The 18902-nt window shown below is 32.9% G+C and overlaps 1 protein-coding gene across 1 annotated transcript; it reads left to right on the top strand.

Moving 5' to 3' along the window:
* The first annotated feature begins 11073 nt into the window (after positions 1-11073).
* Positions 11074-13437, top strand: LOC114735886 (G-type lectin S-receptor-like serine/threonine-protein kinase LECRK1). The gene has a single exon (XM_028923700.1). The coding sequence runs from the start codon at positions 11074-11076 to the stop codon at positions 13435-13437; it is 2364 nt and encodes a 787-aa protein (XP_028779533.1).
* The last annotated feature ends 5465 nt before the right edge of the window (positions 13438-18902 follow it).

Raw genomic sequence — 18902 nt, forward strand, 5'->3', positions numbered from 1 at the left:
AGTTCTAGAAGAACTAGTAACAAAAGGTTGATATGGTTTTTGAAGAATTGGTAATTGATAGTGAAAATTATAACCCACAAACATATATATTAGAATATTTGTTTATCAAAGAGTCTAAAGTGATAGCGCAATTGGATTGAAATTCATTATTATATTTAAATTAGGAAGCATTTGAATTTTCAAGTTAAAGATATGTTATTAGCTTACTATATGCTATTCACTCTATTTTGAAATATAGAAATAAGAAAAATATATTTATATGACTCACACTTGAGGGGGAGATTGTTGAAATACAAGTGTGAATTATGTTGGATGGAATTTGTTATTTTTAATATTAATATCATTCTTTATATCTCATATTCCTTTTGAAAAAGGCTCCAGAAGAATCAGTAGCGCTCAACCTTCTATGAGTGCACAAGTTTTTACCATTGGGTAAAAGATGAAAAATAATGCTCTAGAAAAGCTATATCATGATTTATTATCCTGAAGATAAAATACATAATTGATAACATATTCCTTATGAAATATTAAGGTGAAAAATAAATAATATGACATGGTAATAAAAAGTTTACCAATAATTAAGAATAATTTTATAATAAACTAGAAGTTTATATATTTCTAGTTTGGCATGACCGGTCAGATCATTCTTAATCATAATGATGCAAAATATCATCAAAAATGTGTATTGTCATTTATTAAAGAAACCAGAAGATTCTTTAAAAATGATATATGATTTGAGAATTTGTATGTGTTGTTTGTTCTCAAAAGAACTAAATAAGAGAGCATCACTAGCTGCGCTTAAAGTCGGATCTATGCAGATTTATAATGTATCAACTTTATATATGGGTCCATTTAGACACCATGTGGACCAAAGTAATACTCTATAAGTGAAAGATGCATCTATAAAATAGTCACAGGTGTTTATGATCAACTTGCAACCTGAAGTTTGCAAATATGTTCAGATAATTACATTGAATACATAAGTTCGTGATTATGAAATCAATATGATTCTTGTTGAGATTGCTAATGATTGTTCCTCATGTTGCTGATGATTATATGCTTAGTAAAAGCTTCCATAAGTAGCTAGATTAAAGTTTATGAGAATAGAATTCTCATTTGAGTGTTGGGATGATTGATTTTATATATTTTTGCACATAAATGCATCAAACCAACAACGTACTATGTATTCTCCCATTATAATTGGCTTTTGATCTTGAGCCAGACATTTTCATCTTAAAATGTGTAATATCTATTATTTCACTGCAATAATACACACAGATGGATATTAAAAGTAAGTTGGGATCACTGTTGGATAAGAATCTCCTTATTCTTGTTTGTCTCTAAATGAAACAAAATAATGTTTCTAAAGGAGATTTATAGATTTGGGAGACCTACATTACATATTCTTAATCTGAGGGGGAGAATATGTGTAGTTGGAAAAGAAAACACATAAAATGCATTTTCACTATCAAATGTAGATCCTCAAATATAGTAGTATGAACTAAAAGTTCATAAAGTATTGCATTCGTAAAACATTACTAATATCTGTCAGATGCAATTAGCGACCCAAATGAGAATTCTTAATTCTTATATTCTAGCTAAAAGTGCTCTTATTTCTAAGACATACTAAAAGCATAAGAGTATGATCGGTTCCAAGAGAAAAGAAAAATGAGCAAATTATCATGATGATCATACTAAGGAGGCATGAATTGCAAAAGAGATTAAAACATAACTATTTGACTCTTGAAGAGGTTTAAGTGTTTGAAAGCAATAAAGAGATCTCGATATGTTATGTCATAAAAGAAAAGGGGACTGATAAAGGAATAAAATTGTCGACAATAATTTTATTGATGATATCATGTGATTAAATGAGAATCTTATATATAAATCTGTCATGAGATACAGATAGAAAAATAATTAGCCAACAGAAAAGAAAAGACACATGTAATAGGGATTTGTGTATCCCTGGCCTATGCACTTGAAGTGTAATGCTAGTATTATGGTAAATAGGCATTTGTACAATATAAAGAGAAATAAAGTCTTGTGGTGGATTAAATTACATGTCTTATGAATCTGACAGTCTGGTAATAAATGAAATTTTTTTCATGTGCGTTTTAGAAATACTATAACGTATGACTCACTTTATAGTGAAATTATATGTGAATCCCAGAAAGATTCAAATCCTTGTATAAATTCAAACGATCTAATACATGAATAGATTTGGATCATAATGTATAAAAATCATTGAAAGATTTGAGTTTCTACAAGCATACAATTATGTTCTCAAGAACATTATTCAATTAAGTCTCTATATGAGGCATATGTAGTTAATATCGACTGAAGGAATGCTATAAACATATTCTAACTTGTCCATTTGTGAAAAGATTCAAAATGAGTTTGTTATCAGTACTATATATGATGATAGCATCGAAACTCCTGATGAGTTTTCAAAAGCTACGAATTATTTAAAGAAAAAGTTTGAAATGAAAGCTTTCAAAAGAGTCCATATAGATAAGTCATATCCATTATGTAGATAAGCAACATCTATTATATGTTTCGATAGTTGCAAGATCTTTAGATATGAAGTAAAGATTGATTTAGACCTCCAGAAGGTAATGAATAAACACTTGGTCCAGAAATACCATATCTTAGTATCACTGAAGCATTTATATATCTATCTAGCCATACAAAATCTGAGCTATCATTTGCTGATTAGCATGATATAGTTCTTTATCAACATGAAGATATTGGAATGAAATTAAAAATATTCTTCGTTACTTTAAGGATACCATGGAGGTAATATTATTTTATCTCAAGATACCCAAGACTAATCTTAATGGTTATATAGATAAAGTATTCTTATTTAATCCTCATGTCAAGAGATCATAGTATGATCCACGTGTAGGTAAACCATAAAAAGACTATTCGTCTCATAATTTTCAGAAGATTATGAAATTCATATTTGATGTTTTTATCTCATTACAATATTTGGAAGAGTTATTCGTTATATTAAACTTTGCAAACTCGAAGATGTCAACTGATATTGCCAAAAGGGGGAGTTGATACACGTTGTACTCTTTTTTCGTTGTCTATGGTTTTGTCCCACTGGGTTTTCTAAGCAAGGTTTTTAATGAGGTAGTATTGCATAGTGTATCAATGAATGGTGTACTTTTTTTTTCCTTTTGCTAGGTTTTTGTTCCGCAGGATTTTTCCTAGTTGAAGTTTTTTAACGAGTCATATTGGACATCTAAGGGGGAGTGTTATGAATATAATATCTTTGTGAATGTCCATATATCTCCTATTATCTCCTATAATCTCCAATATCTTCCATTATCTCTACATCCCACAATTATCTCATATTATTATGTAATTTGTAGATTCTATTAAAGGTGTAAAGCTATACCTATAAATAGAGGCCATATATAATATATTGAGTATACTTGAAGGGAATGAGAAATACTCTCTCTTGTTGATCATCTCTTTCTCTGTATGACTCTTCTCTAAATTTCTTCTATATTTATAACAAAGAGCAATATTTTAGGCCGAAAGAAATTTGAGGGACTGACTTATGATTTAAAACTTGAGGGGGCCAAAATCAAAATAAGAACAAACTTAAAGAATCAAAAATTATATTAACCCTAAAATAATCTATCAAAATAATTTGACAGAATTTCTAAAATTTCTTTGGCTTTTTTTTTCGTCAAAGAAATTCTCACCTGTCACTCGAAAACTTTTGAGAAGATTTCTCTCGAAAAATATGGAGAAAAAGTTATGACTTTCTCTCTAGTTATTGTCAAAGGAACGTTTCTTTCCGACAATTTAAAAAAAAATTTCCCTCGACTAAATCAAAGAGAACTGCTTAAGAAAATATTTTTTTATCAAAACAATACTAGAGAAATTATTTCATTTATTTGTTTTCTCTTGCACAGGTCCGAAAGAAAATGACTCTCAGAAAGGTAAAGAGAAATTGCTGAAGAATTATTTTTAAGTTAAATTATACACTTAGTACTTTAATTTATAAAATTTTAGTTTGGTTTCTTAACTTTAAAAAGTATATTTCTAGTCATTTAATTATAAAATTATTAGATTTAAATGATAATTTTTTTGGTAATAATTATGATTATTTTGAAAATTAAACTTAATATGTTAACATTTAAGAATATTTTGTCAATATTTAAGATCTCAATAGCATCATTTTTTATTAACAATTTGAGGGTTAAATGATCAAAACTATACTTCATTTGATCCATAGGAAGTCATCTAAAAGAAAATTACTGTTCAAAATATAAGAAGTTGCTAGAATAATTAAAGACAATTTTCCTTTTTTACCTATATTAATTAAGAGAGATAGTTTTAATTGTAGAAGAGAAATGTGAGAGATAATAAAATTTATTTTGAAAAATATTTATTACTTTTCAATCACATTTTTTAAGGGTAAAATAGAAAACAATTACCATTTTAGAACCCATTCAATAACTTAGCCACCCTTTCTTGGTTTGTGAAAGAATTTAAACAACTTTTTATATTATGAATGAGAGGGAGTATTTTTTTAAATTAAGAAACTAAATTAAAATCTTGCAAAAAGTTAGAGGATTAGTAATATACTTTAACCTTATTTTTGTTTTTCAATTTTTCTTTTTTGCCAAATCTTTTTGGCAAAGATATCTAGGAGAAAAATTGTGCTTAAATAACTCTATTTTATTGAATTATATGTAATTTATACATGAATAATTTATTTAGTTATGGATTAATACATTGTTATCAAGGTAACTCGTAAGTTTAAGCAAACTTATGATAAGAATGTAAACTCAAATTATAAACTCATAAGAGTTTACTTGTATTGATAAATTGGTATAAAAAGCAGATAATTAAATAATTAAAATATAAAAAATGACAACAATTTCATTTAAATATATTTAAAATTCAAATAATTGAAATTAAATTCATCAAATATTGACAATTTACCATAAAGAAATTTGTGTAAAATTCATATATAAAGTTGCTAAACATAAATGAATTTAAAATTTTACCAAGAGTTTAAGAGTGAAATGACATGATTTTATAAGTTGAAAACGTAAAAACGATAAATTTGGTGAGTGAATTTGTAAGTTCAATCAACTTTATAGCTAAAACAAGTTTAAGATCAAGCCAATATGATTTTGTAAGTTGAAAATGTGAAAACGTTAAACTCGTAGTATCAAGGGTTTGACAACAATAATTGTTATTTCAATATTGTTATTTTTAAGATTGTGTATGAATATTTTTATACATTTTAATTGAATAATTGTTATTTCAATAATTGTTAATTTTTAATGATTTTTTATATAAATATTATTTTTAATGATGATTGTGTTGAATTTGGTTCAATTACAGTTACACTACTAACCCTTAACCAATTTAAATATCAACATGATATCTTACTTAACTCACACGTGTTAAAATAAATTGCCATACTTAAAAAAAATAAAACTGAAATAATTAAATAACTCTATTTTATTGAATTATTTGTAATTTATACATAAATATTTTATTTAGTTATGCATTAATAATGTTCTGATATCTCAGTTAAGTCACATCGATTGAAATAAATTGCCATACCAAACAAATATTGAAAGTGAAATAATGGTTACAGATGTTGATATTTTTTTTGGCCAACGTTGCAGATGTTGATATTATTGGCAATTTCTTGGCTTTATAAACTTAACAAAAAAAAAATAAACTTAACAAAAAAAGTGGTTTGTTAAGTGCAATCAATGCATGAAGCAAGTGGAGTCCTCGAAGTCAAAGCCTTCGATCATTCCGTTGTTTTGCTTACGTAAAAGATTCCTTCATTTCTTCGGAGTTCTGTTCATTAATTTTTCTCTCCCTTCTCGCACAATACCATATCCATGTTCCCCATTGCTCTGTCTCAAGCTTTGCTTGTTTATGAATTGTTTTCCAATGGACCAGAGTTTTAGCTCAGACAGCTGCAGGAGATTGTTTCTTAGACCAGGACAAACAGCCATAAGATGATTTCTCTAGAGCACTTCAGATAGGAGTGATCATTGCGATATTTTTCCCTCCGCTGCGGTGCAACACACATGATTTCCATATAAAAGGATACCAAAGCAATGAGTTCCCTTACATTTTTTTTTTTTTAATTTCTGGAGAATGATGTTACAATGGTGAAAACCAGCAGTTGTAAATTCTCTGGTTGTAAGGCAAGAGTTGTTCGACTGAGAGAGTCCATCATAGCTGCAGAAAGCCCTATTTGTGAAGCTCAAGCAAAATCTAATTTCCTCAATGACCCAGAGGATTAGTTGAACAGCCTTGATGCAGAATGAGATTCCTCTTAACCCATATTATATTTCAGAGGATAATAATACACTTCACCATTGGAAAATTTTGACTCTCAAAGAGCTTCATTAAAAGAGCGTCTAGCCAAATTTTGAAGTCTTCAAAAGAAGGAATCAACTTGGATAGAAAAGGCTCCATACCAAACTGCTCTAGTAAAAGGGCAGGTGATAAATTAGTGATCCAAATGTTCTTCAACCGTACATCCAAATTGTCAAAAAGCCAGAGGCTTGAATGTGGTGATGCCTCAGAATCTAAGTAACTAGTAAGGCTTTGTTAAGAAGCTTCCGGATAAACAACAATTGCTCATGGTAAAGAAAGAGCCCAAAGAAATTTCCAAAAGTTGTCTTCAAGTGATTGATCTGCAGGAAAATCAAGAGGGATTTGTATCCATCCATGAGAGTATAATTTCCCGAAAGGTTTCCTTCCCAGAACAACTTATCAGGGGAGTTAGCCAGAGATAAAGGGATACTGCAGATATGGCTAATGACTGTGGGAGACTAAAGATCAAAGACAACTGGCTTGTTCCAGCAAATTGGTTTCTAAGAAGTATTGGTATGAATTAAAAGGTCAGACACTTTCTGATCGAGAGAAGGAGTGTCCATCCTAACTTGCATTGGCCACCATAGGTGGTGATTAAAAGGAGTCATAGTACCGTCGCCTATAGCCCAATTTAATTTCCCTTTGAGTCAGTCAGAATTCTTGGCTATACCTCTACAAATTCAAGAAGAGTTATCGGGAAATTTGAAAAGTTCAGCGGAAGACAAATCAAGGTATTTAACCTGCAACGTAGAGGCTAAAAGAGAACCATCTGGGGCAGTTAGGATTCAAAATAATTGCTTCACAAGGAGGGCCTTAATGAAAAGGTTTCTTGGTCTAATTTTCCCTGCCAAGACTTGATCCTTTTATCCAGGTTCCACCCCTTTGGGAGAAATGTACTTTCAGGGTATGAGATAATTCTAATTTTTGTGCATGAGAAAGGTTTAGGCTACAGACTCGAGTCGATTTATTCCTATTAATACTATGGTATGACCATTTACAGAATCTACGCAAAGCATTCTGAGCAGGATTACAATTTCCAACATTAGCTTAGAAGAACAGGATTGAATCATCCGCTTAAAATAAATGTGAAAGTGGAGAAGCCGCATTGCAAATTTTAATTTCATTCCATTCTTTCTTAGATTCAATAGAAAGTATAGGACAGGAGACATTGTTACCAGCCAGGACGTAAAGATAAGGGGATAGAGGATCTCCTTGTCTAACTCCAAATTTAGGGAAAATGGCCTGTGATAACCGTCCACTGAAGAGAATCTGATAGTGGACTGTGGAGGTACATTGTTGAATCCGTTGAATCAACTTAGCCGGTAAATTCATTTTAATTATAGCAGCTTCAATAAAGGACCAAGAGAGTCTGCCAAAGTCCTTACAAAAATCAACTTTGAGAGCAGCTAATTTTCTTCGCCCAACTCTTGCTAAGTGAATTCGGTTAAGGATGTCAGATGCAATCATAAATTATCAGAAATTAATCTTCCTTTCAGAAAAGCACTTTGGTTTGGAGCAATAATCTGTTACAGAAAACCTCCGATATGATTTTGTATGCTACATTGCATAGGCTGATGGGTCTAAAATCTCTGCTATTCTGAGGTGAGGCTGTCTTAGGGATGAGCACAACAATAGCTTTGTTGAAAGAAATAATTAATAATGTGCTCTGAGTTCCAGAAGCGCCAAACCATATCACAAATATCCTGTTTGATCAAATCCTTTTGGAAGAAGAAGGAATGAAAATCATTTGAACCAAGAGCCCTATTTATAATAGTTCATACGGTTTTAATTTACTTCTTTCAAATACTATTATTTTTGTAAAATTATTAAGTAAATATTTAATTATCTTATACTATCCACATACTGACATACAAGTGTGTACAATCTTGTTTCGATCTTACATCTGCTTTTGTTATAAAACATGTCTACTCAATGTCTTAGTGCATTTCCCAGAGAAAAAAAAATTGGAAAGTATAGATTTTTTCCCCCCAAATGAATATTCAGCAAGTGAAAATGATGAGCACAAAAAAACAAACTAGCAAACTTATAATTATCCTATTTCGAATATTCTTGCCAAGCATGTTCTTTACTTTTACAAACAAGCTGAGTTTGGCGAGAAAGTACCCCCTCCCTTTTTATTACAGGAGCTTGATAATTAAATTACACAATTTAAAAAGTAATTAAAATTAGTTAAAAATAATAAATAAGTAAAAGATTAACTTTTTTGTTCCCCAAACTTGCTCTTATTTATAAGGGGCAAGTAAGAGAGAGCAAGTATGAAAGAGATGTAGTAAAAACTTTTAATTAATGCAATGTATACAATTAATGAGGAGGAAAAATGATAAAAACGTACTCCTCCGATCCTAATATAGGACCTAATTGTTGAGTTGATTTTGGTCCTAAATATAAAACATATTTTTCATATTTATTAATTTTTCCTAAATTATCTCTATGAATATTCCCTTAACCATAATTAAATAGAAGAGAGAAGTAGAATATTAAGAAAGATGATTACGGTATTTTGCAAAAAAACATGTTATATTTTTTACAATTAACTAACTTACCTAACTTTTTTAATCTAATCAAATTAGTTAAATAGGTTTTATATTAAGAATATTAAATATTTAGACAACTATAAGTGGGATATTATAAAAAAAGACCTGGGTAATTCAAATTTCAGGTTCTTGTACAAAGGACTGGAAGAAGCAGTTGGGGTACCAGTTGCTTTGGATGCCACTCATCCCTAATCACCACCATCATTCTTTTGCAAAATGCTATTTAATATGAACCAACAGGCCGGCTTTCCCGTTCTTCTCTTGGCGTTCTCTTCTCTATTCTTAACTACGGCGTTTTGGGTGAAAAAGTGGAGACTGGGCACTTTTTGATTTTTCAAACCAATATACATCACTTTGAAGAGTATTCTAAAATGATTTTTAGTAGATCTAACACTTTAAGATATTTTTTTAGTAGCATGTAATATCTAATAAGTTGGATTTGCCATATTTTTTCAGTAGTATGCAGTAACATCTTTCACTCTGAAATCCTTTTTAGTAAGATCAGGTATCTTAAAATAATTTTTAGTGCACCTGACATCCAAAAAGATTTTTCAGCAGTATTCCAGTATCTGGCAAGTTGCACTCTATACTATTTTTTCAATAGCATCTGGTATCTTAAATTAATTTTTAGTGTACCTAATACTCTACGTTATTTTCCTAATAATAACACACATATCCTAAAATTATTTTAGAATACTGTGTGCTTTTTTTTTTAAACTAAAATATAGGTATCCCCTTATTATAGGCAATCTTATTTGAAGCACTGTCGGGTACTAAATGTGAGCATCTCTCTCAGTAAGAATTTGAATCTCGATTCGTTACGTTACGAGAGACTAGTCTCGTCTACTAGATTCAGCCCCGTTAATAAAACGCTATAATTTTTTACTAAGGAGGAGAGAATGGTAAGGAAGTAAAGGATAACCGATCCCAAACCGACCATGCTAGCGTGGCCTAGTATCTCGATTTATGTACTGATTACTTTGGAAAAACTGGGTTCCAATAGCAGCTTTATAATTCTTAGATACTCTGAGAGTGCCAAGTAATTTAAACTCCGTCCTATAGAAATGAGCCAGCTGATATGATTTTAATCTACATGTCATCCAATTCATTTCCATTATTTCTTGTTTGGAAAAAAAAAAACTCCCTTCCTCCTCTCATTTTCTCGTCGGACCACGACGTCGCTCGCAAGGGCAGTAGTAATACAAGAGGAATCACAGTCTCGGTTTCTCAAGTTAAAACTTCTTTAGTCTCATCTCTACAACTCCATCTTTGAGAAGTTCGTCGTCGACGGCAGCGGCACCGTCGACGAGGGCGAGTTCAAAACGAGATGAAGAAGATTTTGCTCACCATCGCTGATGGTCTGTGCTCTTTTCCCATCCACATGGTATTCAAAGACGATAGCCAAAGTTTCCCAGCTGCAGATCTTAAATCTTCCTAGACAAATCAAACTCAAACTTGATGATTTTCCAACCCTTCTTCCTTTCTCTCCTCAGTTTCGAAATCTCCACCGGCGATATCTGCAAAAAAGGGACGGAGATGGGAGAAGGGACAGTTTGAGAGAGAGAGAGAGAGAGAAAGGGGGCAATAACGGAAATCAACGTTCCTAAGGCAATTTTACTTTTTAAAACGACAAATAAATAAAAACGAGTACGCTGACGTGGATTAAAATTATATGAGCTGGAATGTTTCTATTGGGCAGTGTTTAGATTAGTTGGTACTCCCAGTGCTTAAGAATTCCTCCTTCAAGTGATCTGTTTGTGCCAGTGCCGGAAGGACTGAGGAGGGAAGAGGGTGCCCTCCTGCTTCCGATCGTTTCTTCCTAGAAATTTACTATTGGTGTAGAAGCACACGCGATATGCAGGAAGCAAGTCAAGTCTTCACTCGCTCTTTATCTTCCCCCCCCTTTTTTGTTAAATCACTTTTTTTTTTTTTTTTAAGGCCTGATTCCGTAAATTTCCTTTGCTTTGCTTTAGAATAGAAGCACAGGTCAATGCTTGAAGCAAGTCAAAGTCTTCACTCGTTTGCATAATTACGCCGGTGATGTCTCTCTTTCAACTTGCAGCTGAATAGCGAATTAATTTAATTTCTTTCGTTTCTTCTGAGCTTCGATCCGTCTATTTTCCCTTCCTTCCACTTATACCACATGGCGGCTTCCCTAACTCTGTTCTTGCTCTTCGCAGTGCTACGTGCAAACCAAGCTATAGCTGAAAAGAATGATGCCACCATCATTCGTCTGGGCTCTTGGCTCTCCCCAAAATCAAATTCTACTTCATGGGTGTCAAGCTCTGGTCATTTCGCCTTCGGCTTTTATCCACAAGGTAAAGGCTTTGCTGTTGGGATATGGCTTAGGGATGAGCCTGAGAATACAATTGTATGGACGGCTTATCGCAACAGTCCACCACTATCATCTACATCAGTGATTGTCTTAGATAAAGATGGCCCAGTTCTGCTTCGTAACGAGACAGGGAAAAGAACACCCATTACTAATTCGTCGTTTAAAGTGCCTGCATATTCAGCTTCTATGTTTGATTCAGGCAATTTCGTGATTTACGATAAAAATCAAAGTGTTATCTGGCAAAGCTTCGATCTACACACCGATACCATATTAGGAGGTCAAATTCTATCTTCTGGGCAAAATCTGGTCTCTTCTTTGTCCAAATCCGACCACTCGAGCGGAAACTTCATTCTCGTCATGCAGGATGATGGGAATCTTGTGGCCTACCCTGTGAACAATCGAAGGATGGATGATGCTTACTATGGCACACAGATTTTTGGGTATGTCTTACTTACCCTTAATGTAAAAGGCTTTCTTTGCCTGGTTGATGATAGGAATAGGACCTTACGGGTTCTGGGCCATAGCAACGTTCATGGGCAGAACACAAGCCTAATCTACCGTGCAACACTTGATGTGGATGGGATATTTAGACTGTACGTGCACAGATTTGAGAGGAATGCCAAATCAAGTGTTCATATTGTGTGGCAGAATCTTTTTGATCAATGTGATGTAAGGGGTTTTTGTGGCTTCAACAGTTATTGCTCCTCGGTCGCTGGCAAAGGTGTATGTCATTGTTATCCTGGATTCACGCCCATCAATGGGAATCAAAGCATGTTCTTGGACTGTGAACAAACCCACAAATATGAATGTAAAACCAGTGAATATCCAAGGATGCTCTACAATTTTGATCCCTTGCAAGATTTGCAGCTGAAGAACATTGTTCCTTATTGGGTTGAGCCCATGAAAATGGAAACTTGCAGGCAGGCTTGCCAGGAAGACTGTGACTGTGCAGCAGTGTTATATGAAAGAGGTAACTGCAATAAGTTTAAGCTTCCCCTTAGATTTGGTAGAATTAAGCAAAATTCATCAAACACGGTATTCATCAAGTCACCTTCAGGAAACGCCATTATTCCAAATCCAGAGAAGCCAGCGATGATTCATGTTGATGACAAGAAAGATCTTATTTTGACTTTGCTCCTCACTCTGGGTTCAATTTCATTCCTTTGCTTCACTATTGCCACCTCCATCATCTTTGTTTACAGGCGCAAGATCCATTCATACACAAAGCTATCTACGAGTGCGAATCTGCGATTCACTGAGGACTGTAGTCTACGAACATTTTCTTTTGATGAATTGGTGAATGCAACAAGAAACTTCACAGAAGAGGTTGGTAGAGGATCTTTTGGAGTGGTCTACAAGGGGACAAATCAAGGAAATAACAAAAGGATAGCTGTGAAGAAACTAGACGTTGTTGCTGATGAAGGAGAAAGGGAATTTCAAGCTGAAATCACTGCAATTGCTCGAACTCATCACAGAAATCTAGTTCAGCTCATTGGTTATTGTATTGATGATTCAAGAAAGCTCCTTGTGTATGAATACATGAGTAATGGATCTCTAGCAGATTTTCTGTTCAAGTCTGAGATGCATCTATCTTGGAAACAAAGAGTCAAAATTGCATTGGATGTAGCAAGGGGAGTCCTATATCTGCACGAAGAGTGTGAAGTTTGCATCGTCCACTGCAATATCAAGCCTCAAAACATTCTCTTAGATGAAAGGTGGGTAGCAAAAATATCAGATTTTGGCCTTGCAAGGCTATCATCATTGCCAGAACATTCAAGAATGAGAAGTACCAGTGAATTGACAAGTGGCTATGTGGCACCTGAACGGCAGAAAGATGCATCAACATCGGTAAAAGTTGACATTTATAGCTATGGCGTGGTGCTGTTAGAGATCATATGTTGTAGAAGGAATATAGATGTGAATGTTCCTTCAGAAGAGGAGATTATGCTTTCAACTTGGGTATATAATTGCTTTGTTAGAGGGGAATTGAAGAAACTCGTATCAGTGGATGAAGATGTAGAATGGATGACATTGGAAAGAATGGTGAAAGTGGCTTTATGGTGCGTCCAAGAGGACTTATCCCTACGTCCTTCCATGAAGAATGTGATACTGATGTTGGAAGGGTTGAAACATATTCCAATTCCTTTGTCTCCAATCCCACTTGCTTCGTAATCTTCAAAATTATGAAGCATTTTGCATAAGTATCGATCAATATGTAATGTGCGTCCACATTCAAGTCAGTATTTACTTATCTATCTTAGCTACCACTACTACTTGCAATTTTATGTATCCTTGTATGTCTACAAATGCAAGTTTGTTTCCCGTTGCATCTACTATATATTTTAGTATCCTAACAGATGAATGATGTGACTTCACATATAACAATATCAGCATTGATTGAATCCTTCTTCCCTATAGTCTATCTTATTTTGTGAGCTCACGGTCCATTTTTAAAACTAGCATTTCAAAGTGAGGGGAGGAAAAACTAAGAATATGAAATTCAGACGCTTATTGGATCCGTTTACAAGGAACACACTAAAACAATGCTTTTGCTCCCAGTGGCTTCTGTCATACCTTATAGTATTACCTTTTAATAGATTGTAGATATATTAATTTCAACCATACGAAGTGTAATAGCTTAATAAATTTTTTATTTTAATATTTCCCAAATTCGTTGAAGACTTCCCTTCACATTAAACACCCACATTTATACTCATATAAAAGCACGTACCAAAGTCCTTACCCTAGTCAACTCGAGTCATACCACTAAAACAGAATAGACCATAGGTCTACAGCCTAAGTTCATTTTATTACATAACCAAAATAACTAGTTCACGTTACAAACTTCCAAAACACTACGTTAACAATTGGCTTGATTCATAATTTCTTTATCTTTGAAATAGTTAATGATGCTGGATAAATCTGGAAAAAAAAAAAAGGTGTTGGACGGCAAAATATTTTAGGAAACAATGTATCTGAAAAGAATATTTCGGTCAGTGTCGGATGCGCCCTCATTCAAAAATGTTTGAACTCCATCTCCTTCTTGGAAAAAAAAAATGATGGAATCCGTCTCCATAAATTCCATGCTCAATCTAATCTTGTCGAGGCACTTGGGGGTTAGGGTCCGTTAGTGAAAGACAAAATTTTGTGCTTAACCCCATCTCTTCCATTGTTGATCGATAATGAAGGATTCAATCATCGCTGGCAGCATTGACAGAACCTAATTGTCGACAAAATTGTACCATTAAATACTTTATAGTGTTAAATGCTCTTCGAAAAAAAAGTTTGAGTATTGGGTTCATCTTAACCCTAAAATTTATATTGGCTATTGCAGTTGCTTTCTCTCGTTAAATTTTCCTCTCATTTCTTGATGTTTCTCTACTCTCTAGTCTTTCTAGTCTCCTCCTCTCCCTTTTTCCTCTTCTACATTAATTGGTAGTTAGCAATAAAGAGAGAAAGATTTAATCAGTGTTAATGTGGTTTAATGTTTGGGGATAGAAGTTGAACACTACAACGATGGTTGGGTTTAGTCAAAGGAGCTAGATTCTCACAATATGATAAATCAAAATTTGAATTCTCATTAGGAAAAGTGCCTACGCTTAGTGTTCAATAGTGGCTCGAGTAGGATTGTCTTTAATGGGAAGATATAGGTACCTAGTTAAAAAAAAAAAAAAGTTGAACACCCCAACCCTGAATTTAGTAGACACCCTATCCATTAAATGCATACAAACCTCACCTTTCTCCCCATAATCCACATTAATACCTAAATATTTTCCCAATTTATCAGAATATTTGATTCCCAGTTAGCACTGAAAACATGTTTTAGAGTAGAACTAACATTCTTGCTGAAAATTAAGACTGACTCATTTGTGTTAATTGGCAAATCTGACATTCTCTTAAATACTGAGTACTTTGTTGAACTATCTTGATCTCATCCTACAAATTACAAAAAGAACATCAAACTAGTGTGATGAAATTCTGATGAAATTTTCGTAATCATTTTTTAATAGAAAAATAACATACTATCTAGGGTTAATATTACTTTTAGTTTTTGAAATTTGATTTTATTTTGATTTTGATCTCTGAAAGTTGAAAAACAGTAGTTTTTGTTCTTGAAACCTTCAGAACAAGAAACAGTCTCAGGGACAAAAAATCTTTAGATGAACTAAAATAAGGTCAAATTTCAGAAGTCAAAATCATTGGCTTCAAGCCTTTTAAGGACTAAAAGCAAAACAAAGTGAACTTTACAGGGTGAAAATGACATTAACCCCAGACCAAAACAAAGTGAATTTTACAGGGTAAAAATGATATTAACCCCACTATATTCATGACCTTCAAATATATTAAAAAGTAGATTTTTAAATATTATAAATTTATAATTATAATTTTTTCAATAATATTTTAGACAGAAATATGATAACTTCTTCTAATTTTCTTGCTAATTATTAAAAGAGATTATAGAATCAAATTATCTTTGAAGTTAGATTTTAATCTCTTCCGTATTTTTTAGTTATATCATCAAGATCGACAATATTTTTGACCAAGTAATTCCATTCTATAATTAGCAAAAGCTTAATTTTTCAGAAATTTAATTATTATAAAATTTAGTTATTCTATATAATATAATCAAATAATTTGAAGAGATTATAATAAATTTAATTATTCTATATGTTGATTTATTAATTATTTATTTTTATCGAGTTTTGATTTGAATTTCATTTGATATTGTGATTAATCATTTAAAATTTTAAATTTTAAATTCCCTTCAATTTTAGCTAGGTTAATGATCATAACTGGAGATGTATGACAAATCCATTTGTCAGTCTGGGTTTTCATCTTGTGTTACATCTTTCCGAATATTTGATAGATGATACAATTTTTTTTTTGTTATATTAATTTTCATAAGAAAGTTGTTAATATTACGTCCATGGAACCAACATTAGAAATATATAACTATATTTTGTAATTAAAAATATATTTAAATAATTATATTATTAACTATTATAGGATTATGATCTACATAATGAAATTTTCAACTCAGCAATGTCAAAAGATATTTTTGATGAAAAATTTCGTGGGAAGCAACATAGTGACGGAAATTAATGACTAAATACTTTTGTAGCTAATTTTGCCATGGAACTGTAATTAGTTATTTTTTGAGTCAGCAACAGGACAGTGATGAAATAGAAATAGAGCTTAATGACAGAAATAACGAGCAAAATATTTCTAATGGAATTGCGATAGAAAATATTTCATGGCAATTAGTGATAAAAAATTTTGTGGCAAGCAATCGAACAATAGAATAGTTACATCGTTAATTCCATCACAGAATTGGAATTAATTATCTCTTTAGTCAGCAATGGAATATCGTCAAAAATTCACTATAAAAATTTGCGATGCAACGAAATTCACCTTGGCAACAAAAATTTATAAATGAAAAAATTTCCGTCACTAATTTTAGTAACGGATTTTTTATGAAACAGTAATGAATTTGGTCACTAATTTTCTGATGCTTCAAAAAACAGGAGGATATCATCTGCCATGTGTACATCAGTTTAATCCGCGTTTCAGGAAATTTCATCAATTTATGCTCATATAAGAAAGACGTTAGTCAGAGAGGAACCCAAAAGTTAAAGCCGGAAATTGAAGCTTCCATTACATCCACTCCATGATATTCAGACATTGACCAAGCCAATTGGTTGAAATTAAAAATTTTATTCAAAATTTTATTTAAAATCTAGATTAAAAAGTTGGAATTTCACGTGTAGGCCGGTAAGGTTTTCTCTCATTTTCTTCCATGGAAGAAAGGAAGTCATGACACACCGTGCAGGAAACGGCATAGTGGCAACTTCTCAACACTTTCGTTTCGGGGAAGACTTGAAAGACTTGGGAGACTTTGAGCTTATGGTCATGGCTACCCGTAAACATACGAGTGACAAAATTACATAACTGTTAAATGCCAGCACAGAAATTCAATGGTTCGAGTCACCTCACAAGGACACTGTTCCTAAAAGATATTTTGCAATTGCTCTGCAACTTAGGAAGAGGAAAATTACACAAGTGTTAAATGCCAGCATAGAAATTCAATGGTTCGACTCACCTCACAAAGACACTGTCTTTAAAAGATACTCCTCCGATCCTTAATATAAGACCTATTTAACTAATTTGATTAGATTAAGGAAGTTAGATAAGTTAGTTAATTATAGAAATGTGACACATTTTTCCTAAATACCATAATCATCTTTCTTAATACCCCCTCTTTCTCTCTACTTGATTATGGTTGAGAGAATATTCATAAGGGTAATTTAGAGAAAACTGATAAATATGATAAATGGGTCTTATATTTAGAACCAAAACGAACTCAACAATTTGGTCCTATATTAAGGACCGGAGGAGTATTATGCAACTCCTCTGCAACTCAAGAAGCAGCACTCCCAGGATCAAACAAATCCTTATTGAAGGATAGCAAGGTGGCAGAATTGTGGAAGGAAAGTAACACAGGAGAGCGAGAGCACAAGAGAACCAGGGAGACAACAGTGCAGTGTATTTCATGCTCCCTCATCATGCCTATATATAGATGCGAACAAACACATAGAACCAAAAAGCATGCCCCTCGTTCTGCCAAACAGACATGACAGAAACGATGCTCATTTCTGTTGGAGGCGGAACTTCCTGAAAGTTGTCACACCCAATGTTTGTCAACAAGCGAACTTCACAGGACATGTCCGGTAGGTCACAAAATTAAAATAGTAACGTTTCCAACTTTAAGAACCTAAAAATAAGGTTTTTTTTTAAGAGCTTTTAATGATAATTTTGCAAAATAATTAAATTGATTTTCAAAAAATGATCTGCTACGCATCTAATTCACGCGTAGCAAGGGAATTGCTAGCTTTCAATTGCATTTCCCTCCCAGTGGCCTGTTGTTGTGCACTCAAGGCTCACCTTTCTCTTGGCCCATTACTCCCCCATGGGAGCTTGAGTTCATATACACACTTGAACTTTCTCTCACCCATCCCATCTGGGACTAGAGCTGGGAAAACAGGCTGAGTCCGTCGGGCCGGCTCGTTTAGGCATTGAAATTATAAGGGCTGGGTTTGATATTTTTCCCTTCAAATGGGAAATACGCCCTGGATGGCCGAGAGTTTAAAAGGGCCGGTACTGGAGGGCCGTGGGCTGGCCCGTTTAAGCCCTTTTATAATTTTTTTATTTTTTAAAATTTTTTATATAATTCTAATATTATTAATTTTTTACATTATTAATAATATTTCAAATATTTAGTTATTATTATTATTTTAAAATTAAATTTAGTTTTAGACAATAATTTATCCAATTAAATTTTTTTAAAAATGGGTTAATTTAGGGGAAAAAGACACGTAAATACCTTCAAAATTATGAAATCCCAAATCAGTACCTCAAATGTCACAAATGCCAGATTCTTTCCTACATACCAATCTGGAATTTCAAAATGTTATCAATTTACTTATATGCCCTTCTTTTCATTTTCTTCTTCTCTTCTCCCCTTCACCATTCCTCAAAACCCAGAAAAACCAAGTACGACTATGACTATGACGGAGGATGGCATGAGATCGCGGTAAAGGCGATGACGGACGGAGACAGTGATAGCAGACAGTGCTATG

This window comes from Neltuma alba, unplaced genomic scaffold, assembly GCF_004799145.2.
Source record: "Neltuma alba isolate B1F8T4 unplaced genomic scaffold, ASM479914v2 tig00000444_pilon, whole genome shotgun sequence".
Lineage (NCBI taxonomy): Eukaryota > Viridiplantae > Streptophyta > Magnoliopsida > Fabales > Fabaceae > Neltuma > Neltuma alba.